The sequence below is a fragment of the Leptonychotes weddellii genome, chromosome 16 (genome assembly GCF_054177405.1).
Source record: "Leptonychotes weddellii isolate Sample4059 chromosome 16, ASM5417740v2, whole genome shotgun sequence".
Taxonomy (NCBI): domain Eukaryota; kingdom Metazoa; phylum Chordata; class Mammalia; order Carnivora; family Phocidae; genus Leptonychotes; species Leptonychotes weddellii.
In genome coordinates this window covers 47,437,961-47,462,313 of record NC_138384.1, presented here as the reverse complement: position 1 = coordinate 47,462,313, position 24,353 = coordinate 47,437,961, and the positions used below count along the sequence as shown (strand labels likewise).

The 24,353-nt window shown below is 43.7% G+C and overlaps 1 protein-coding gene, 1 long non-coding RNA gene and 1 pseudogene across 6 annotated transcripts in view; 2 read left to right on the top strand and 1 right to left on the bottom strand.

Moving 5' to 3' along the window:
* LOC145717681 (uncharacterized) overlaps positions 1-3,534 on the top strand; it is a 281,227-nt gene extending 277,693 nt beyond the window's left edge. The window contains exon 3 of the long non-coding RNA XR_014141068.1: positions 3,487-3,534. This is a non-coding gene — a long non-coding RNA (uncharacterized LOC145717681). The remainder of the gene's footprint in view (positions 1-3,486) is intronic.
* A 1,577-nt stretch (positions 3,535-5,111) lies between these two features.
* Positions 5,112-5,954, top strand: LOC102750569 (vomeronasal type-1 receptor 4-like; annotated as a pseudogene).
* PPP2R1A (protein phosphatase 2 scaffold subunit Aalpha) overlaps positions 5,889-24,353 on the bottom strand; it is a 49,083-nt gene continuing 30,618 nt past the window's right edge. Inside the window, exons 10-16 of one of the 5 annotated variants that reach the window (XR_014141052.1) lie at positions 21,359-21,532; positions 21,017-21,077; positions 20,233-20,387; positions 19,130-19,272; positions 16,577-16,668; positions 14,948-15,030; positions 5,889-8,099 (exon numbers count right to left, since the gene is read on the bottom strand). Coding sequence is in view for 2 of the 5 variants with exons in the window: in XM_081807662.1 (XP_081663788.1) it covers positions 15,011-15,030; positions 16,577-16,668; positions 19,130-19,272; positions 20,233-20,387; positions 21,017-21,077; positions 21,359-21,532 (645 nt within the window). In the remaining 3 variants the exon portion in view is untranslated. Of the gene's footprint in view, positions 8,100-8,808; positions 14,017-14,657; positions 15,031-15,951; positions 16,423-16,576; positions 16,669-19,129; positions 19,273-20,232; positions 20,388-21,016; positions 21,078-21,358; positions 21,533-24,353 lie in introns of those variants that run through there. The other 4 variants (XR_014141050.1, XR_014141051.1, XM_081807662.1 and 1 more) reach the window with 4 other exon arrangements.

The window sequence follows — 24,353 nt, the reverse complement described above, 5'->3', positions numbered from 1 at the left end:
GGGGGTAAGAGAAGTCCCCTTCCCAGGCATCCAGAAGTATGGAGATGTAACTATTCTTCTGTATAAGAACATGCTATTGAGATTCACACATGCCTGGTGACTGTGTGTGGTTTTATGAAAATGATTAACTGTGAAGTTGTGTAATGTCATTATCTGTGTTTATGAGAGTACGCTTGTGTGTGGTGTTCCAGAATGTTTGTGTGCAACTAAGATGGTGTCACAGTTAAGTATGCATGTGTGTATGTTAGTGTGTATTTCACTGTGCATGCCCTTATGCATTTGCGTGTGTAAATGAGTTTGTGTGTGTGAGTTATCTGGATTGCCCACCACGGTAGCTCTAAAGCCTGACCTGAACACTGGGGGTGATTGGATAGTGAATCTGGATCAAATTGTGGATTTGTTTGTAGGAAAGATCAAAGTACCAAACTGAACTCTGAATTTATGTTTCTTAATTACCAAAGCATCAAGTGCTCATGCAGCAAATTTAGCCAAAATAAGTGTGGAGAACTGGTAACCATTTGCTGCTTTGGAATTAGGTAAGTAGCACTGGCTTATATGACAGTTTCAGGAACGGTAGAATCTCCCTGTTAAACCATTTGATCCCAGTGCTTTTACCCGTGAAGGGCTCTTTCAGAAGCTTCTCTCTTTCTTCTGTGGATATTGTTCTGTGTCTACTTCCTATCATTAGAGGAGGGAGGCAAACAATGGTAAAGTATATTTTCCTATAAAATTTCCATTAATAATTGGCATTGAATTATGCAAATGAGTCCAAAGTAGTTGACTTTGATGTGGGCAAGTGAGTTCAATGATTTCTGATTGTAAATTGTTGGCATCATGTTCTTCCATCTATTTGCAACTCTTTGAAAACCCTTCGTATTTTATCTTATTCCATTTCTCTGCTAATAACTTAAATGATGGTTCAGCTCAGTGGAATGAAAACTGGGAAAGAACTAGACATTGCGGAAACTTCTGCAGGAAGTAAAGAGCCCAGTGAGACACACATAATCACTGCCAGTCCGTCACACTGCAGATTTCAGCATTTCCTGCTGTCCCCCATGTGAGACCCTGTTTGCCTCCAGGGATAATGGAAAAGAAAGAGCCTCTCAAAACCATTCTAATACTCTCTTAGGAGATGCTAACTAGAAACCTGTAATTGTTTTTGGTAATTAGCAATCAGAAAAAGTTTTCAGAAATATTGTCAACTCCCTAGCCTACACTCCCAGACACAGATGAAATGGTAATTGCAGTTCTGAGGGAGATTACCTCACAGAATCACAAACCTGTACGTCAGGGTCTGTCTACCTATGTTCTGCCCGTAGTGACCACCACACTGAGCCCACCCTCCTGACAGCAGGAAAGAGTCAAGCAGGTATTTTCTATTTGTCTGAGAGGCATAGCCTGTAACGGAAGGAGGCATACTGGGATTCCGCGTAAGTGATCAAATCAGAAAAAGACATTCTCTGGTTTTGAATCTGGTCCAGTGCCGAAGCACACAGGAAGAATTAATTCCTGAGGAACAGAGTGAGCTAGTAAAGAGAGATGGGAGTCCTAGACCCTACCTGATGGCACCTAATGCAATGTAATATAATCCTGACAGTGACTGTTTTTTTTTTATGTTCAGCTAGCCAACATACAGTACATTGTTAGTTTTTGATGTAGTGTTCAGCAATTCATTAGTTGCGTATAACACCCAGTGCTCATCACAACACGTGCCCTCCTTAATATCCATCACCCGGTGACAGTGATTGTTGATGTTTAATGCAAGGAATAAAACCTGATTTTTAAGATGCTTAAGGATGTAGTGGTAAAATCAATCTGCTACTCAGCCTACTTTACAGGAATCATAGACCAAAACTTCAGGATTACTAGAGGTACATCTATAACACCTCCACGCTTATAATAGAATTTATAGGAATCATCTGATCCTGTGCAGAAAGTGTATCCAAATGGTAATGGCTTGAATGGAAAAGTTTTCTCTCACTCTGGCGACAATTAACGGAGACCGTAATTGTCTCTTGAAAACACTGCAGTCTACTGATTATGGTAAGGCTATTTTCCTTCTTAAATTTAGGGAGGAACACCAAAGGAAGGGTTAATATAATAATTACGTGTTTCACACAACTGTCTGGCTCATATCATCTTGTTTTCACCTGTTTGAAAATATTTTCATAGATCGTAACAAAGGTACCACTCTAGTGCGGGATTGACAGGGAGTATATGGGAAATCCCTGTACCTTCCACTCAATTTTGCTGTGAGCTTAAAACTGATGTAAAAAATAAAGTCTACTATTTATATTCTCATAACAGTCCAAAAATCTGTATCAACTTACAAAATGCACAAAATTTCGTGCCTTGCACATGCCATTTTGCGTGTCTTATCATTTATGAATATTGCATTGTTGCAAGTAATTTTACATAATTCAGGTATTCATAGGTCAATACGTGATCTAAAATTAATAATTTAGTTTCTAGCCTACAGTACTTTATCGTGTATTAGTGTTTTATGTCCCCAAACGTAAGGAATAATGTGATTATTCAACACGTCCTATGAGAGGTACCATTATACCTGCGTTCTTGATATAAGAATGAATCTTTTTGTTGTCATCCTAGTATCAAGCCAGTCTTACATCCATTACACATACCTTGTGATGGAGCAGGTTCTTGCAGTACTCTGCCAACAGTTCATCTACATTTATTAAAATATCTAAAGCTTTATTCATTACTGATACTGGCCTATAAATCTTGACAAATAAATGGAAACTTGTTACATCCAACACTACAGTAACAAAAATCTAAAGTCAAATGACAAGGTGTAAAATCAAAACTAAATATAGATCCGGATTATTTGATGAACACAGCTATTTTTTTTTTTAAACACAAGGTTGGAAGATGTTTTTTTTCCTTTTTTTAATTATGATCAATTAGCCAACATATAATACATCAGTTTTTGATGTAGTGTTCAAAAATTCATTAATTGCGTATAACACCCAGTGCTCATCACCACACGGGCCCTCCTTAATACCCATTACCTGGTTACCCCGTCCCCCACCCCCCTCCCTTCGGTAACCCTCAGTTTGTTTCTCAGAGTCCAGAGTTTCTCATGGTTTGTCTCCCTCTGATTTCTTCCCATTCAGTTTTCCCTCCCTTCCCCTGTGGTCCTCCGCACTATTTCTTATGTTCCACATGAGTGAAACCATATGGTAATTGTCTTTCTCTGCTTGACTTATTTCTCCAGTTCCACCGGTGTCGATGCAAATGGTGGTATTCATCCTTTCTGATGGCTGAGTAATATTCCATTGTATCTATGGACCACATCTTCTTTATCCATTTGTCTGCTGAAGGGCATCTCGGCTCCTTCCACAGTTTGGCTATTGCGGACATTGCTGCTATGAACATTGGGGTGCATATGGCCCTTCTTTTCACTACCTCTGTATCTTTGGGGTAAATACCTAGTAGTACAAACTAGCTTTTAATAGAGGATGGCAGTTTGGGCGCCTGGGTGGCTCAGTTGGTTAAGCGACTGCCTTCGGCTCAGGTCATGATCCCGGAGTCCCGGGATCGAGTCCCGCATCGGGCTCCCTGCTCAGGGAGGAGCCTGCTTCTCCCTCTGACCCTCCCCCCTCTCATGTACTCTCTCTCTCATTCTCGCTCTCTCAAGTAAATAAATCTTTAAAAAAAAAAAAAATAGAGGGTGGCAGTTTAATGCAGTATCTTTGTTACCAGCTATGAAATTAACTATAAAATGGATACTGGACTTAAAAATTCCCTGAGCAGACAAAACCCTTTAAGCCACATAAGAAAAACTAAAATCTAGCTTATTTCATGAACATAATAAGCGAAACATAGGTTATTCCTTGTGAATGCCTCTGATAATCATTAAAAATTTATCTTCCTAAAAAAAGGAGTAGGATAATCACTTTTTTTTTTTAAATGTTTTATTTATTTATTCACTAGAGTCAGAGAGAGAGAGAGGCAGAGGGAGAAGCAGGCTCCCCGCCTAGCAGGGAGCCCGATGCGGGACCCGATCCCAGGACCCTGGGATCATGACCTGAGCCGAAGGCAGTCGCTTAACGAACTGAGCCACCCAGGCGCCCCAATGGTTAGCATTTTTTTTTTTAAAGACTTTATTTATTTTTTAGAGAGCGAGCGAGAGAGAAACAGCATGAGAGGGGAGAGGGTCAGAGGGAGAAGCAGGCTCCCCGCTGAGCCGGGAGCCCGATATGGGACTCGATCCCAGGACCCTGGGATCATGACCTGAGTCGAAGGCAGTCGCCTAACCATCTGAGCCACCCAGGCGCCCGTTTTTTAATTTTTTTTAAAGTTTTTTATTTATTTATTTATTTGACAGAGAGAGACACAGTGAGAGAGGGAACACAAGCGGGGGGAGCGGGAGAGGGAGAAGCAGGCTCCTGGCTGAGCAGGGAGCCTGATGTGGGACTCGATCCCGGGACTCCGGGATCACGACCTGAGCCGAAGGCAGCCGCTTAACCATCTGCGCCACCCAGGCTGTAAGATAATCACTTTTAAGCAATCCCTTGTCGTCTGGAAAGCCCCACTGTAATAACCAATCATTGTGATCACTTTATAAGCCATCCTGGCACATTATGCCCCCAACCTTCATAGGTTTTAAGTTTGAAAGCTCCCTGTTCACCAACAGTTCTCATATACACAATGAAGTCCTACTAAATACTATTTGTTGATTAGGGTGTTTTAATTCCGCTATTTCTGGAATTTTGACACAGCACAACCCATTTCAGGTCTCTGCTCTGCCCTAAGCAGATTCTGACAAATACTAACCTCTCTGTGTGTCTGTTCTCTTCATCGTTTGGTTACAGCCACAGTGGTGCCGGCCTCACAGATTCGTGAAGCGTGAAGAAGTTCTCACACGGGTGCCCTCACAGAAGTGATTTTACCTTATAAGGGCTCTTTACAAGTTACACATTCAACCTGTGGAAAACTCTTAGTAAAAGAAAAACATTAAGTCAGCATTTCTTAGTGGAACTAATAGGAAGTGGAGAATAATGGATTTCAGTTGACATGATACACCTAACCTGCGCCCATTCAGGATCCTTTAGCTCAGAAGATAAACTTAGTCACTGGGAACTGACAAGATGACTGTTGGGGATTTGGCAGTGGGGATGATTTCATCATAGACTATGGCTGGAATCCAGGGCAATTTCTCTCTTCTTTACCATTATATCATCCTTTATTTTACTGGGTGCAGGCCAAGGTCCGTAGATTTGATTCTCAAGCCCCTGATTATAGCCAACTCCTTGGGCTTTCTGCCTAAAGGAGTCCCCACGTAACGATACCTTTTGGGTTGAGACATTTCCTCGATGACTTTGGATGCAAACTTTTTTTGTATGTTCACAGAGTGGGCAGGGTTGTGTCCAAGGGTAGCACCTGCTTCTGGAGTGTCTTCCAGGCCATCAAGCTCAGTCCCAGGAACTCCAGGTGGAGAGGGCTTAAAGCGAAAGCTCCCAAGTACATAAGCACCTCCACAGCCCTGTGCTGGATCCTGCACAGGCTGGTAAACACAATTTTTCTTATGTGTATCACCGGTAAATGGAGCAACAAAAACATCGCAAACAGATTTTGAATACTGTTCTTTGGTTCGTCATGACAAAGCCAGAGACTCATTGTATGCAGCATTGTTATCATCCCCTGATGTGCTGTGTTTGGGGCTCAGGCTCTGGGCCAGCAGCCGCATGGTTTTTATCCTGGACAGGCACAAACAGAAGGTCCAACACATTCACAGGACCGGCGTCTCCTCCACATCATCTGAGTCCACAGCCACCAAAACCATCTTTCTCCTGGTGAGCACCTTTGTCTACTTTAACATCCTCTCCTCCATCTTTCAAGTCATTATGTCTGTTTTTGATAATCCCAACTGGATCTTCTGGAGCACCACTTCAGTAATCACGGTTTCCCAACTGTCTGTTCATAAGCCATGAGCACAGTGTATCCATGCTCTGCCTTGCCTACATAATACAAAGTCCCTCGTCTAGGAGGAAAATGTAAACTGAGGGTTTCACCGAATATTCAGTCATTCATTCACTCATCCCCCTCAAAATCGTAGGAAACAGTGACATTACAAGAGTGGTGGTAAACACACACACGTGCACATATTTGTATATTATAAAATGTGTGCGTGTGTTTACACATTCATGTGTGTTCATATCAATCTGATTATGATCACCCACCCACAATATTGGAAAATTGTATATAAGAATGTAAAATTCAAAATACTTATCTTGCCCTTCTAGTTGATTACCTTAACATATATGAAATGTATTTTTCATTTACCTACTTTAGTTCTTATGTCCTAGTTCTATCTCTTGATAAAAATATCTAAATGAATGTAGTCAAACATTTGACTTTAACAGGATTAGTCTTTCATGTTTAACAATGGGCAAATCTGGAAAACATTTACCAACTTATTATGTGTGCTTCATGGTACCTGTTCTAGTTTATTCTAGGTTGACTTATGTGTTAATAATTCCACATTTTACCTTTTTTGAGGTGCTGTAGATTTAAAAGTATCTTAGATTTCAACCCAGAATTTGCACAATACTTGTAAAAACAAATCACGATGTAAAGTTATTTAATACAGTTAACCTCCACCTTGACAATATAAGGTCACTGAATACTAACCTATTTACCTTCTTATAACTAATTTCTTTTAGTTGCTGATACGTATTAAAAAATATTTTTTATGCATAGCTCATGAGTGCACCGCTCACTCAAATTTCACAAACTGAACACACTTGTGTATAGATCCTAGATTAAAAAAGAAAACACTGATAACCTTATGGATGTTTCTTCATGCCCTCCCAGTTACTATCCCCAAGAGTAACCACTATTGTGACATCTAACTGCATACATCAATTTCACCTCTTTGTAATTCAAATGAACGGAATCCTACAGCATGAACTCTTTTGTATTTGGCTTTTAAAATTCCTTGTTTGGGGGCACCTGAGTGGCTCAGCTGGTTGTGTCCAACTCATGATTTCAGCTTAGGTCATGATCTCATGGGTTGTGGAATTGAGCCCCATGTCAGGCTCCATGCTCAGTGGGGAGTATGCTTAGGATTCTCCCTCCCTCTCTCTCTGTCCCTCTCCCCACTCGCATGAACGACCGCTCTCTCAAGTAAATAAATCTTTTTAAAAAAATAAAATTCCATGTTTGCTAATTTATCTGTTTGGTTTTTTTTCATGCTATTGGTGACAGAATTCCATTGTGTGAACATCAATTTTTTTTTAATCAACCAATTTAATCATTCTTCTGTCCATGCATGTGAGTGGGTTTCATTTTGGGGCTATCATGAATAGATAGCACTGGTATGTAAATTCTACAATGTGGCTTGGTGATACATGTATAAATTTCTTTTGGGTACATATTTGATAGAGGAACTTTTGGGTCACAGGTTTACATCTACTCAGCTTTTGGAGATAACAGCCAGTTTTCAAAAAGTTTGTACAAATTTCATACCCACCAAAAGTGTATGACACGCCTGGTTTATACACAACTTTATCCATGCCTAGTATTTTCTGTCATTTTCATTTTAGTCTTGTGGTTGGTGTGTGATGTTAACCCAGGCAGTGAGAGGCAGGCCTGAAACAAACAGCGTGACTAGTTTGTTTTTACTCTCCTTCCGGCAGGATAACTGAGGAGTTATCAAGGCTGATAGAAACTGGGTGAATGAAAAGCATTATACCTACATGTCTCTTACCAGTGAACAGCCAAAGGCTGTTGGAAACAAGGAAATGTGCCTGTGAGGGTGGTGTCAGAATGCCCAGAACCCTCCTTTCCCCAACAGACACAGTGATTCAACAACAAAAAACAGATGCATTCCTTTTGTTTGAAATCCATAAACTAGTTGAGAGGTTCCTGCATCCTGGGTGAGCGTCAAACCAGTCACACTGAGGCTGGTAGGAAAATCTGAGACACTCTTGCCATAATCCCTACCCCTGGCACAGCTCCCAGCGTCCCTGAGGGAAGAAAGAGCTGTATCACACAACCAAAGTTCCAACTTTTCCAAGGGCTGCCCAAGGGATTGGTTTGTCTTCTGTCTCAGAGGGCTGATGGAACCTGGTATACTCTGGATGCCTGGAGGCCAAGGGAATAAAGAGAGGTTTAAACAAGCATATAAGCAGGCAACGTAACTCCTCTTCCAGCTCAACGCAGTGTGAACAGAAGAAAAAGTTTAGATTCCACATTCTCCCTGGGCAGAAAAGAGTTGACTGTATGTCCAAAGTCCCAACTTCTCTGGGGGATGCCTGAAAAGACTGGCTTCTGTCTCACCTCTCTCAGACTGACAGGACCCAGCATATTTTAGATGTCTGGGGCCACTACAACAAAGATAGTAGTTCGGACTACTGTGTGAAGATTTGAGAGGCTCCCAAAATCTACAAGCCCAGTCCATGAAGACTGGTACAGGTGGCTGTTTTTTCCCTAATGCACAGATACCAACACAGAGTCAAGGAAAATGATGAAACAGGGAAACATATCTCAAACAAAGGAAGGAGATAAATCTCCAGAAACCAACCCTAATAAAATGTAAATATATGATTTACCTGACAAAGAGTTCAAAATAACCATCATAGGTTACTCAATCAAGTCAGGAGAACAGTGCATGAACAAAGAGAATTTCAACAAAGAGAAAATACAAGTATCAAACAGAAATCTTGGAGCTGAAGAATCAGAACAAAGGAACTGAAAAATTTACTACAGATATTGAACAACAGTCTAGAGCAGAAGAAAGGATGCACATAGGCTGAAAGTGAAGGAATGGAAAAAGATATTCCATACAAATGGAAACCAAAGAGAGTAAGAGCAGCTATACTTACATCAGATAAGACAGACTTTCAGTCATTATCAGTCATAAGAGACAAAAAACGTCAACATATAGTGATAAAGGGGTCAATTCATCAAGAGGCTACAACAAATATACATACATATAACCCAGTATTAGAGTACCCCAGTATTTAAAGCAAATACTGACAGACCTGAAGGGAAAAATGGACAATAATACAATGACAGTAGGGAACTTCAATACCCCATTTTCAACACTAATGCATCATCCAGGCAGAAAATCAGCAAGGAAAGAGCAGACATGAAGAACACTATAGACCAAATGGACCTAACAGACATATATAGAACATTCCATCCAACAGCACTAGAATAAAATCTTTTCAAGCGTACATGGAGCATTTTATAAGGCATATCATATGTTGGGCTATAAAGCACATCTTAACAAATTTAAGAAGACTGAAATCATATCATGTATTTTTTCTGAAACATAATGGCATGAAACTAGAAATCAGTAAAAGGAGGAAAACTGGGAAATTCACAGAAATGTGAAAACTAACACACTCCTGAACAATCAACAAGTCAAAAAAAAATCAAAAGGGGAAATCAGAAAGTATACTGAGACAAATGAAAATGGAAACACAACATACCAAAAGTTATAGGATGCAGCAAAAGCAGTTCTAAGAGGAAGATTATAGTAATAAATACCTACATTAAGAAAAAATATCTCATATAAGCAATGTAACATTATGCCTCAAGAAACTAAAAGAAAAAAAAAAAAAAGAACAAACTAAGACTTAATAGAAGGGAGGAAATAATAAAGAGTAGACCAGAACTAAATGTAATAGAGACAAGAAATACAATAGAAAAAAAAATCTGAAACTAAGGGGTTTTTTTTTTTTTGAAGAAAATGACAAATTGTTAGCTAGACAAACCAAAAAAAAAAAAAGGGGGGGGACTCAAAAAAATTGTAAACGAAAGAGGAAACATTACAACTGATTCCACAGAAATACAAAGGATCATAAGAAATCACTATGAAAAATAATATGCTAACAAACCAGATAATCTAGAAGAAATAAATTCCTAGATACATACAAGCCTACCAAGACTGGATAATGAAGAAACAGAAAATCTGAACAGACCAATAATGAATAAAGAGACTGAATAAGCAATCAAAAACCCAACAAAAAAAAAGCCCAGGTCCAGATCGTTTCACCCGTGAATTCTACCAAACATTTAAAGAATTAACACCAGTTCTTCTAAAACTCCTCCAAAAAACTGAAGAGGGGAGAACACTCCCAAACTCATTTCACAAGGTCAGCATGACCCTGATACCAAAGCCAGAGAAGGACACTATAAGGAAACAAAACTACAGGTCAATATACCTGATGAATACTGATGCAAAAATCCTCAACAAATTATTAGCAAACCCAATTCAAAAGCACATAAAAAGTTCCATACACCATAATCAAGTAAGATTTATCCTTGGGATGTAAGGATGGTTCAACATATGCAAATCAACAAATGTCACAGACCACATTAACAGAATGAAGGATAAAAATTATGATCATCTCAGTAACTGTAGAAAGCACTTAACAAACTTCAAAATCCTTTCATGATAAAAACTCTCAACAAACTGAGTATAGAAGGAATGCACCTCAACAAAATAAAGGCTATATATGAAAAGCCCACAGCCAATTATCACATACTCAAGAGTTAAAGTAAAGCTTTTCCTCTGAGATTAAGAACAATGGTGCCCACTCTCATCACTTCTATTCAACACAGTACTAGAAGTCCTAAACAGAGAAAATCTGTAAGAAAAAAAGGCATCCAAATTGGAAAGGAAAAAGTAAAATTATGTTTGCAGATGATAAAATCTTCTATGTAGAAAAGCCTAAAAATTCCAGAATAAAACTGTTAGAATTAATGAATTCACCAAACTAGCAAAATAAAAAGTCAACAGAAAAATCAGTTGCATTTTTATATGCTAGCAAGGAACAATCTGAAAAGGAAATTATAAAAACAATTTCATTTACAATAGCATCAAAAAGAATAAGGTATTAACCAGAGCTAAAAGACTTCTACAATGAAAACTACTAAACATTTCTCAAAGAATTAAACATATAAAATAAATGGAAATGCATCCCATGTTCATGGATGGGAAGACTATTGCTAAAATGTCACTACTACCCAAAGCAATCTACAGATTTAATGCAATCCCTATCAAAACCCCAATGATGTCTTTTGCAGAAATAGAAAAACCCATCCTAATCTTCATATGGAATCTTAAGGGACCCTCAATAACCAAAACAATCTTGAAAAAGAACAAAGCTACTGTACTGAACTCACTTTCCTGATTTCAAAACAAAGCTCCTGTAATCAAAGTAGTGTGGTACTTGCCTTTATGGTCAAATGGTTTTTAAGAGTGCCAAGGCTATTCAAGAAATGGTACTAGGATAACTGAATATCCACAGGCCAAAAAAATGAAGTTGGATTCCTACCTAACACCATATACAAAAATTAACTCAAAATGCATCAAAGACCTAAAACTCTTAGAATAAAACATTGGTCAAAACCTTCATGACATTAGATTTGGCAATGATTTCTTAGATATGATACCTAAGGTACAAGTAAAACAGAATCCTACAATAATACTTGGCCTTTTGTGTCTGGCTACTTTCATGAGATGTTTCCAAGATCCATCCATGTTGTAGCATGTATCAATACTTCACTTTTTTTAAATGATTTATTTTGAGAGAGCGTGAACAGGAGGAGGAGCAGAGGGAAAGAATCTCAAGCAGGCTCCCTGCTAAGCGGGGAGCCCTACACAGGGCTCTATCTCATGACCCCAAGATCATGATCTGAATCAAAATCAAGAGCCAGACACTCAACTGACTGAGCCACCCAGGCACCCTAATCCTTCATTCATTTTTATGGCTAATACCCATTATATGGATACACCACATTTCATCAGTTGATGGACATTTGGGTGGTTTCCACATTTTGGCTATTGTGAAGAATGCTGTTATCAGTATTTGTGTATAAGTTCTCATGGGGACATAGGTTTTCAATTCTCTTGGGTATATACCTAGAAGTACAATAGGTGGGCAAAATGGTAACTCAGTGGAACTGCCACATTGCTTTCCAAAGTGATTGCACCATTTTCCATTCCCACTGGCAGTGTATGAGGATTCCAGTATCTCCACTTCCTTACCAACATTATCTGCCAATGTACAGACATACAAATTATTTTTGTATATTTGTGTCCTGCAATCTTACTGAACTTGTTTACTGTTTTTTTTTTTTTTAGTGGATTCCTTAGGATTTCCTATATACATGATCATGTCATCTGCAAATACAGTTCTACTTCTTCCTTTCCAATCTGCATGCCTTTTCTTTTATTTTTCTTGCCTAATTACCCTGAACTACTACTACTACAATGTTGAAAAGAAGTGGCAGGAGTGGGTATTTTTGTCTCGCTTATCTTATATGGTAAGAACCCAATCTTTTACCATTATTATGTTATGTGTGGGTTTTTGTAGATACCTTTTACCAGGTTATGGAAATTCCTATTTCTAGTTTATTGAATGTTTTTATCGTGAAAGTGTGGATTTTGTTAAATGCTTTTTTTTTTTAGCATCAATGGAGATGATCATGTTGTCTTTTATTGATAGGGTATATTACACTAATGCTGGCCTCAGAATGAGTTGGGAAGTGTTCTCTCCTCTTCTACTTCTGAAAAAGTTTGTGAAAAATTGGTATTAATCCTTTAAATGTTTTGGTAGAATTCACTGAAGCCATCTGGGCCCAGACTTTTGTGGACAGTCTTTTGATTACTAATTGAATACATTCCATATATTCCCAAGACACTATTTCTGGCTGTGATGTGTATTCCATGCAAGAGGGATAAAAACTCTAAAGTCTAAGTTGGGGTTTTGCTACTATAGTAGCTCAGATCAGGTTTTGCCCCAAACAACTCATTAAAAAGCCTACCATGGATTTCTACATTTTGCATCATGGTTAAGAGATTAGGACTCCAATTTCCTATAGGGCCAGCCATGCCCTGCTTCTTCTCATCTAGCTTGTAGGGCCAGCTTCCGTCCTTGGCTGGCCCCTAAAAGGATCTTAAGCTACCAGAGGAAATTAAGGCATTTTTTTCTTCTGGGAGAGATTTGTTGAGTTCTGATCTGGTAAGTCCGTAAGAGCCCACATCAGACACCCAAAACACTCTGGGTCTGTGTCCTCATCTGAAAAACATAGCTGGACAGGGAAGAACTAAAGGGAGTGGCTTGAGTGGGGATTTCCTCGAGACAGGAGGGCTGATGACAGGGCATGTGTTGAGACTTCATGTTTTGATTAATCTGAGAACAGAAGAGCAACAGGACCTTCCTTCCAGCTGCTTCTCTTGTAACTTCCTGTGGGTTTGAAAAGCAGAAGTGGCCTCAAAGCCACCTCCTCAATGTCTCTGCATACTCTCCTCAGCCCCAGACCCAGCTTCCTTCCCTTGCCCCCAGGACCATCATCCCAGCCTCCTCCGCGGCACCCTGACCTCATCTGACCCTGGAAAGATCCCCCGCCCCCCCCACCCCCGGCCAAGTCTTACTCCATCTGGTCCCTCTGGGTCACATTCAATCCCTTCCCGGTATTTGGAGGCTCATCAAGATCTGGCCCCTACACACTTATCCATGCTCCCCTATGCCACTCCACCTCTTTCCCCACTCTCCGTACTGAATTACTTCTGTTTCCCAAGAAGCGAGGAGGGAAAGCTTTCCAGGTAGAGGTTCAAAGGCTGGAGATGCTGAAGTACATGTGGGTTTGCAGGAACCCTCCTTTCCCAGGTGAACCTCAGAAGCCTTGAATCCTGGTTGCCAAGATGACTGCATCCTTCCCTTTACTCCCCTATCCAAGTGTCACCAAGTCCCAATCTGTCTCCTTGGGAAGCTTTGTTTCCCTTTTTACCTACAACCTCCCCAACTGCATGGTACCTGCCTCCAGCTCAAAACTCCTCTCTTGCTTAGACCATATCCTCCCAGGTTTCCTGGCTTCAGGTCTCCCCCTTCAATTCTGATACTGTCAGTCCTTTACCAAAAACCCGTGTGGCTGCTCTGGCTTCCAGGATAAAGTTTAAATCTTCAGCTTGCTCCAAACGCTCGATATACTCTGTAATCGGCCTTGTCTCCTTATGCTGTTGATGCCTCCACCTGCCTGTAGCAGAGCAAAGATGGAGCCCAAAGTTTCTCTCTGGACCATGTGTGGCCGACTGTCACACTGGCATCCCCCAGTGAACCACACCTCTAGGTTTCCACATCTTGCGAGGTCACCTCCTGCACTGACTCTGGACTTGGCCACGTGACTTGTTTCAGCTTGTGATGCAAGCAGAGGTTTGAAAGCACTTGTAAACTGGGACTTGTTCTCTTGGAAACGGCTCTGGAACCATAAGCCATCAGATAAAGAGATCCAGCCACCCTGGAGAGGCCACAGTGAGAGATGGTGTACCAGGCCTCAGCTGAGGTGGTACTCCCAGACATGGGGGTGAAGAAGTTGTCTTGAACATTCCAGCCCCAGTAGATACCGTATGGAGCAGAGGAATCTTCCAACTGAGCTGAGCTCAGACTGCAGAATTATGAGGAATAATACATTTTCATTGTTTTAAATCACTAATTTTTGGGGGTGGGTTGTTATCCAGTAAAATATAAATGAAACACGATGGAGCATTCATTTGAATGTCCTTTTAGGAATTAGTGGTGGATTGCCAACTGAACTTTCATTCATCAGGCTGAAAGTGACCACACTGCCCCACCTCCCAAACTCATCAATTCTTCACTCAGTGAAGAATTCTTCACTCAGTGAGTCCTTCAAGTATTTATATCCTAGGAAAGTACTGTACATTTGTGTTGGGTGTAGGGTGGGGGACCAAACTTAAACCACAGGTCCTTCTCTTATGAAACTAACATAAGCAAATAATGGGAGGAACAGGATCTCCTACCCCTCATCCCCCAGGACAGCTGGGCCTAACAATCAGTAAGGATTCAGTAACATGAGGGCTGAGCCAGTAATATCACTTTGCCACCCAGTGCCAATTTCCCCTCCACCCTGTTGAGCAAAATTTCCCTCAGTATCACGTCCTTTGTGAAACCTTACACGTACCACCATCCACTAAGTCTCCTGCTCCTCTCTCCGGGGCTCTTTGGCCCCTGCATCAGTTAGAATTCGGGTGACCTGCAAGTGATGAAACCCCAAATGAACAGTCACTCAAACAGTTTAACTCTCCCAGGTAACCAATATTGGTGTGGGCTTTCACAGCACCAGGGAGCCAGGCTCCTCTTATCTTGTTCTGCCACCTTGCTGGGCCTATGCTCCTAAGATCACTTCCTGGCCCAAGACGGTTGCTCCCACTCCAGCCATCTGGTCTACAGTCCAGAGTGCAGGAAGGAGAAAACGCAGGGGGCATATACCTCCTCCCTTAGGAACACTTCCTAGAGGCAGCACACACCACTTCTGTTCACATGTTATTGGCCAGAATTTAGTCATAGCACCACACTGAATGTCCAGAGACCTGGAAAAATGCCTTGAAGCCAGGCACACATGTGCCCTGCTACAAATCAGTGTCTCTATTAATTAGTGAAGAAATGGGAGCACAGATATTGAGGGAAATGGGTTCCCATCTTGCCAGTCCCCTTCCCATTCCGTTACAGCCCTGATTTTCCTGGGACTTCCTCAGGGACAGAGCCTGACCCACAGGGGGCTCTCCAGCAACTTATAGCTGACTCCAACTGACTGCTTCTCACATGCCATGCAGCACAGTTATCCACTTTACATGTATTAACTCATTTAGTCTCACGCTGCGATTTAGATTCTATCATTATTCTCATTTTAAAAGTACAAAACTGAGTTAGAGAAACTGGGTAACCTACTAAAGGTCACACAGCCATTAATTAAAAGAACTAGGCTCTGGACCCAGGCAGTCTGACTCCAAGGCACCTGCTCTGAACCACCACATATTGACTAATGTCTGTGAAACTAGCTGCATCACCGGACTCTCCTAGCCAGAAACCTCATGGACTCTCTATCCTGGAGGCCAGCTACACTCCTGGTGTGGCACCCCCCCTCCATGCTATTGACTAAAACCAGAGGACCAGCTATTTCTAGACCTTTATTTCTCTGTGAAAAGGGAAAACAGGAATAAAATAAAAACGGCACAGTTGACACACAAAAAAAAACCACTGGGGGGTGGGTAAAGGAAAGGAAGAAGGGAGAAAGGAGGTGGAGAAGTAGATGGGGTAGGGGGTCCCCATTACAGCAGCAGGAGCCAGTGACCTGGGACGCTCACATCTCTCCCCTGCGGGCAGAAGTGGCCCCTTCCTCCCAGGGTCACTGCCCTGTCCCACCTGGGCTCCCCCAAGCCTCTTGGGAGGTGGGCAGTGAGAAGTCAGATTCCCAGGCTGGGGAGAGGAAGAACCGTGCTGAGGGAAGGGGCCTGGGGTCAGACCATGCACAGGGAGTGACAGCCAAAGTCCCCCCACTGTCTCCCCAAGGAAGGGACCTGGGGGGGGAGGGTGGACACCAGAGGCCGGCGTTGGCTCCTCTTCCAGCATCAGGCGAGAGACAGAACTGGGGGAACAGGAACAGGAGGGAGTCAGAACCACAGCTAGCCCTCTGCCCACAAGTGCTCCTGCATATCCCCCTCCCAGGAGCTGCTGTCCTCAGGCCTAGGCCCATCCTTGCAGACCACCCTCCCAGTGGGGTCTCCGAGCTCACGCCTTACCAGTCAGAGCTTCCTGGGCAAAGTATTTGACATCCACATCCTGATCCTGGGTCAGCTTCTCTAGGATGGGCTTGACTTCGCTCTGCAGCGTGCTGGAAGGACAAAGGGAAGGCAAGGAAAGGGGTGAGCCAAGCTGGGCAGGAGGGCACAAGGCAGGCAGAGGGCTCCTGGGCAAGGAGGGGTTCACACACACAGACGGCATGTGAGCCCAGAGATGAAATTACTTTGTAGGCTGGAAGTCTAACAAACTAGAACAGAGGTCTCAGTGATCCAGAATAGGCAAAGGGAGGTCAGACAGTCTGGGAAAGTGGGGCACAGAATAACAGGACCCACAGGTCTCTGAGGCTCAGCAAATGGATGTCTTTATTTAAAGTATTTACTGAGGCCTACTCTGCATTAGGTTGAGTAGAGTGGTAAATCCAACACCTGATTCTTGCCCATGGAGAGCTTGGGCTAGAAGGAAGACACAGACCAAAATGACCGTAAGTAACAGAGAAGTGTCAAGTGCCAAAGAAGTACCTGGCCCAATGGAAGCCAAGGGGAGGTATCTACTCTCAAGTAAGGGGCTCTAGGAAATCTACCTGCACTGAAAGTCAGGTGTTTGGGAGAAATGAAGGCATGTCCCCTTCAGTTAACAAACTGTTCCTCTGCCCCATACAACTACCATTCTTACCTCTACCATCTAGATCCGTTTTGCCTATTTTTGAACTTGATATAAATGGAATCACAGACTATGTTTTCTTGGGTCTGGCTTCTCACTGAACATGAGGTTGGTGAGAATCATCTGTGTTGTTAAGCAGAGCAAGAGTCTTCATCACTGAACAGTCTCCAATTGTAGGAACAAACCACAGCTTATCCACTGTACTGTGGACAGGCACTTGGGCTGTTTCCAGTTCATGGCTAATATGAAGAAAGCTACCACAAACATCCTTTTGCTAGAAATAAGCACTCACTTCTCTTGGATATATGCCCAGAAATGGACATGTTGTGCCGGCTCACAGTGAACACATTCTTAGCTTCGCTAGATTCTACCAGTTTTCAGTGACTGTACCCATTTACCACTTACAGCCCCATCTGCTGTGTATGAGAATTCCAGCCATTCTACCAACACCAAATGACCCTGAGTTTTTTTAAGGTTAGCCATTCTGGGGTGTCCTTTTCTCTTCTAAAGATTTTATTTATTTGACAGAGAGCGAGCGAGGGAGTGCACAAGTGGGGGATTGGGAAAGGGAGAAGCAGGCTCCCTGCTGAGGGGCTCGATCCCAAGACCCCAGCATCATGACCTGAGCAGAAGGCAGAGGCTTAACCGACTGAGCCACCCAGGCGCCCCCTGGGGTGTCTTTTCATTTACAATTTCCCAATGACTGATGATGCTGAGCACCTTGTCATGTACATACTGGCTACGAGGAGATCTTCTTTTGCAAGTACCTGTTCAAGTTGGGTTTTGCCTATCTCTTGCATTTGTCTAATTGACTAGTAGGAAAGTACTCTGGATGAATCAGTCCTTTGTCAGAAAAATGTATTACAAATACGTCCTCCCCCCATCAGTGGCTCACCATTTTACTCTCATAATGTTCTCCCTCAATGAAGTTCTTTTACTCAAGGTGAGCTCATCAGCCTTTTCCCATGGAGAGCTATTTAACAAATCTGAGCAATTTAAACAAATCTTTGCAAGTCTTAAAGATGTTGTCCTGTTTTCTTCCAGAATCTTTACTTATTTTTCTGATTCTGGTCTGTTAACTCTAATTTGCTTACGTACCCAAGTGGGAGGTTCCCCCCACCCCCACATGCATATCCAATTGACCCAGTCATGTATGAAAATACCTACATCTCCCTCCTGAACTGCAGTGGTACCTACTGTTATACACACACGGGTCTGTTTCTGTGCCCTTGACTCTGTTTCTTTGGGCTGTATCATTGTGCCAACACCTCACTTCTTAATTACTGTGGCGTCCTAAGTCTTGGATCTGGTAGTTGAAGTCTTCCAACTTTTTTCTTTTTTAGGACCACCTTTGCTACTCCAGATTTTTTCATTTCCATGTTAACTTCAGAATCAACTTGTCAAATTTTCAGTAAAGGATCTGCTAAGACTGACTGAGATTATAATGAATCCATACATAAATTTGGGGAACCATCCCATGCATGAATATTAAGCAGATCTTTAATTTCTCAAAGCAGTGTTTCATAGTTTTCACTAAAGATGTGATACACCTCTCATTAAATTTATTCCCTGGTATTTGATGATTTCGGTGCAACAAATTGCATACATATACAAAAATAATTTATATTTGCTAATTTCATTTTCTAACATGTTGCTACTAGTATATAGAACTGCCACCCCACTGTCTCCTCCCACTATGAGATAGGCCATGGGAATTCTCATTCCACACTTGAGGAAACTACGACCTTGGGAAGGTGAAGAGATAAGCCAAGTTTACACAGTAAGCGAAGACATACACTGGGTCTCAAACCCTAGGCTCCAACTTCAAAGGTCAAAGATTAGGATGCCTAGAACCAGTCCCACCAGCGTGTGAGGGAGGATCCAAGCCTCACCTGTTGTCCAGGATAGGCCCTATCTTCTGTAGGGACTTGGCCACATTGAAGCGGACGTTGGCGACAGGGTCCCCAGCCATACGCAGGACTGTAGGCAGCATGTGCTTGGTGGTGATGTCCTGCCCACAGACCTCAGACAGCACCTGGGGGCGGTGAGCAACAGAGGGGTGATTATACAAAGTTCATGGCTAACTCCCATTTCCCCCTTCCTCTGACCAGGCCACCTCAGGGATGAACAGGCCTGAGGGTGACACTGGGCAATATGGGGGATTCTGAGCCCAGGTTCGCCCACCCTGGGGTCAGCTGCTTCTCCTGAAACTACCATCTCCACTAATGCCAAATACCACTGTCTCCTTGTCCTGGAAACCCCCAGCCCAGACTGTCCTGGTCCCATTTCCCCATCCTCAGAATTCTCTTTATCTTCTGGGGATGGGCTTGATTCCTAACCCTTGGCATGCCTTCCTTTAGTGTGATGGTCTCCAAGGTGAGATGTGGGAAGAAATCATCAGAGAACACTCAGTTCTACCTATATGTTTTTAAATTCTATCTTTTAATTTTTAGTTATGTGTATGGTTTATTTAAATGAATAGAAAGGAACCCTTGCTGCATATTACATTAACTGCTCTAAACCCTTTGCACGTACGGCCAGATTAATCTTCACCACCTCATGAGTACTGTGATTACCAGCACGAGTGCTCTACTAGTAAGAAAACTAAAGCACCCGAGCAGTTAGGAAATGTCCCAAGGTCCATGACTAATATATGGCAGAGCTAGAGTTAAAGAGTAGGTCTGACTCCAGAGCCTGCACACAAAACCAATGATCATAAACAAGTATACGTATACACTTTGTGGAGGAGAGGGATGCTTGGAAAGGTTTGGCAGTCACTGCTCAGCAGGCCAAGCCTCCCTAGTCTTGGGGTTCCCACCATGCAGGTCCCCACCCCCTGGCCTGTAGTTCCTCGGGGACTCATCCCTGCCCCCCCAAACCTCACCATGTCCCCACTCCCAAGCCAGACGTCTTCCTTAGGACGCCCGCCATCCCTCCTCTCCCAGGTACTCCCAGTTCCCTGGGCACAGGCCAGCGGGCAGGTGGGGGCGCTCACATTGATGCAGAAGAGCGTAGTCATACGGTGCAGGTAGTTGGGGTCCCCAGACATGGCCAAGACCTTGGGGATGATAGTGGCATGGGCCCACTCCTTCCCAAATTTCTCCACCAACTTCTTCAGGTTGCTGGTGGCCGCCTCACGGATGGCATAGACTGCAGAAGGGCAGGGGTTCAGGAGGTGGAGGAGTGAGCAGGCAGGGAGTGACAGGCACTCGCATACCTAGGTACTAAGCTGCAGGTGAACCGAACAGTTTGCTATGTGCTAAAGGTAGGGTTATCTTCCCAATGGCTCCAAGACACAGGTTTCACTATTGGCCTTTTATAAACGGGCAAACTACAGCTCTAAGAAGTGATGTGCCCAAGCAAATCATTCAGTAATTAGTATTTGGAACACTCACGATACAGACAATTGTTAACTTCAATTTTTACCCGTCAGTGAAAACAATGAGCAGTTCTCACAACAGCCCCGAAAGACTGAGAAGCCCCCTCTTTCACAAAGGCGTGTGCTTGAGCTTCCACAGCCAGGGGGCAGGATTCCAGCCCAGGTCATCTGCCCGGTGGCCCTCATACTCTCTCTCTCTACTGTACCAGGCCACCCCTACGTGATCTGCTCTATCCCCCTCCCATCTTGCATTTCTCTAGGATTCTAAAAAGCCAAGGAGTTGGTCCACATAAGCAGCTGGCCTGGGAGAGTGACTCCACACCCCTCCCGGTCCCAGCCAATGCCCATCTATCCTTCCTGGAGCACCAGCACCCTCCCCCATCCTACTGGAGAGACTCACCATGATCCACAAGCCAGGCCATGCACAAGGAGTTGAGCTTCTCATCAAAGAACTCCACCCCCTTCAGAAGAAAAAAAGGTTAAGGAAATCAAGGGAGACTGGGTAGTTTCCAGCGATACCCCAGGGAAACACCCCCACCCAAACACATCGGGTATTTCTCAGCTTCATCTGGGGGGCTCCTCTCCCTTCTCTTTTCTAACTGAAGTCTACTCACCTTTATAGCCCCATTCCCCGTGCCCCTTCCTCCTACTCCCCAGACAGCCCGTACAGGCCCCAGTGACACTGTCATAGCCCTGGACACACTGCCCACGACAAGGCCTGACCCCAAGCCACCTCACTCACCAGCTGTCCAGCCAGCAGGGGCATGTACTCAATGATGGCCAGCCGCACTCGCCACTTGGCGTCTTCAGCCAGCTCCACAATGGCGGGCAGCAGGGACTGGGAGAGCTGCCGGATCCCGATCACCTCATTCACGCAGTCCAGGTTGGAGATGATGTTCAGCCGCACCTCCGGGCACTGAGGAGAAGACAGGGGTCTGAGAAGATGCACCTGGCCCAGAAGAGGGCTGAGAAAGTTGCGCCGCAACAACTCCGTAGAAGCCGCACTTCCTGAGGGCCTGCTACTGCCCTGCCCGGCTCCTCCTGAGCAAGCAACATGGGTTATTATGGGAGGCAGTTTTCAAATCTCACCAGAGAGCACAAGACATGTTCATTCATTCTGAAGAACCTGCAGGAATCACTGCAGAAATATGGTGCTCTGGAAAAAAGAGACGTGGTAACATTCCTACTCTGCTGGGTGCCGGATGGGAGCCCATCAGCAGGGGACAGTATCTCCCTGGCTGTTAATCTGTGACAGGGAAGCAAGCATCTAGCCTCGGGGGTGGCTGAGGTCATTAGAGTGCCTGCTGGCGTCTGATCCACAAGAGGCCTGATGTGTGGGAGCTCATTAGAATCACTTCTGTGACTTCTATTCTCGCTGCTGGTCTTTTTTTTTTTAAAGATTTTATTTATTTATTTATTCATGAGAGACAGAGAAAGAGAGGCAGAGGGAGAAGCAGGCTCCCAAGGAGCAGAGAGCCTGATGCGGGACTCGATCCCAGGACCCCGGGATCATGACCTGAGCTGAAGGCAGACACTTAACCATCTGAGCCACCCAGGCGCCCCTCGCTGCTGGTCTTTGAGCTCTGTAAGGAGCACGTCTCATTCATCCTTATGTCTCCGGTACCTGGCACAGTCTCTGGCCCTTAGCAGGTGCTCAACACATTTCTGCTCAAAGAATGCACAAAGGAATAAGGAAATATTTTTGAGTTGCCTGTTGACTACCAGTATTATGAGCACTGACTTAGTACGTATGTATACACACACATGCGTTACTATACATGTATATACATATACACACATACGTACCCCACCTACTCCCATAAAGCATGTGAACAACTTGTAAGAAAAGGCACATAAACACAATTAGTCGTTAATCAAAACAGAAGCCCTACTAGATCCTTGTCTCAAATCACATGTTCCTAGATGGCAGACATCACAAGTTCTAACTTGAACCAAGTGAGAAACAAATCACTGAGCCAAGTAAACCAGTGTGCTTTGCAATAACGGCTTAACTCAGCAAGTCCAGGTTGCTCAAACTCGGCACATTCCGGACGAGGGCTGGGCCCCTGACCAGCTTCTGGGAGAGCTCTAAGCCCCTGGAATATCCTATGTGGTGAGAGTGTCCTTGTGGTCACCTGGGAGACTCGGGCCGTGCCAGACATTATGCTAACCATATGACTTACAGCGAGGACCGAGCTATCCACTTGACCTCTGGAGGGCCTGCAGACCGAGTAACTGAGGTCAACCATGCAGGCAGCTCCAATCCATGGCCATGTAACCAATCCCCAATAAAATCCCTGGAAACCAAGCACAGTGACCTTCTGTGGGTGGCAATACTCTGTGGATGCTGTCACATGTCATCCATGGGAGATGTAAGCTCCGTCCACAGGACTGCACAGGAGAGGACACTGGCAGCTCATGTCGAGTCTCCCCTGTGCACCTTTTTCCTGACTTTATCCTTTCACTGTGACCAACAGCAACCCCAAGTAGGAGAGCTTTTCTGAGAGGGCTGTCTTAGCAAATCACTGAACCTGAGCATGGTGGTGGGAAGACAGACGCAGAAAGCAGTGAAGAGTAATGCAACTGCTGAAAGGACAAGGAGGGGCTCGGCTGGCACCTCTCAAGTAAAATCCCCAGAGTCCCGCCAACAAATGCCTCTTTCCTTTATCAAACACAGTAAGGCTCTTATTTAGGAACAGAAGACAGACAATTCCCTGCTGGCTAGTCCAATGGCTGAAGGAGAACTCTCAGAACCAACACCATTTCCCTCCCTACACGGTACTAATTCATTCCTTTCTAGAGCCAAGGATACTTAGGGAGGGAGAAACTATCCCAATACTGACTATCCTGTTGGTTTCCCCTTTCTATGACAGTTGCTTTAAATCTTACAGAGTGGATTTAAACTTTTTTTTTTTTTAAGATTTTATTTATTTATTTGACAGAAAGAGACACAGTGAGAGAGGGAACAGAAGCAGGGGGAGTGGGAGAGGGAGAAGTAGGCTTCCCGCTGAGCAGAGAGCCCAATGCGGGGCTCGATCCCAGGACCCCGGGATCATGACCTGAGCCGAAGGCAGACGCTTAATGACTGAGCCACCCAGGCACCCCAGGATTGAAACGTTTGTGAAATGTTTGTGAAACGCTGATTACATAAATTGTATCAACTCATGTAAATAACTGAACATTAAGTCAACTTTTCTTTCTCTTTTTTTTTTTTTTAAGAGATGGGGAGAGGGGAGCGGTGGGAGAGGCAGAGGGAAGGAGAGAGGGAATCTTAAGCAGGCTCCACACCCTGCATGGAGCCCAATGTGGGGCTCAGGGCTCGATCTCATGACCCTGAGATCATGACCTAAGCCATTTTGACGTGAGTCAAAATCAAGAGTCAGTTGCTTAACCGTTCAAGTCACCCAGGCACCCATCAACGTTGCTTTTCTTTCTTTTTTTCTTTTAAAGATTTTATTTATTTGACAGAGACACAGCGAGAAGGAACACAAGCAGGGGGAGTGGGAGAGGGAGAAGCAGGCTTCCTGCGGAGCAGGGAGCCCGATGCGGGGCTCGATCCCAGGACCCTGGGATCATGACCTGAGCTGAAGGCAGACGCTTAACAACTGAGCCACCCAGGCACCCCCTCAACGCTGCTTTTCTTAAAGGGACAATGTTTTATAAACATATAAACAATGTTTTATAAACATTATAATGTTTATAAAAGCCTGAACTGTCATAATGTTAAGAGATTATAC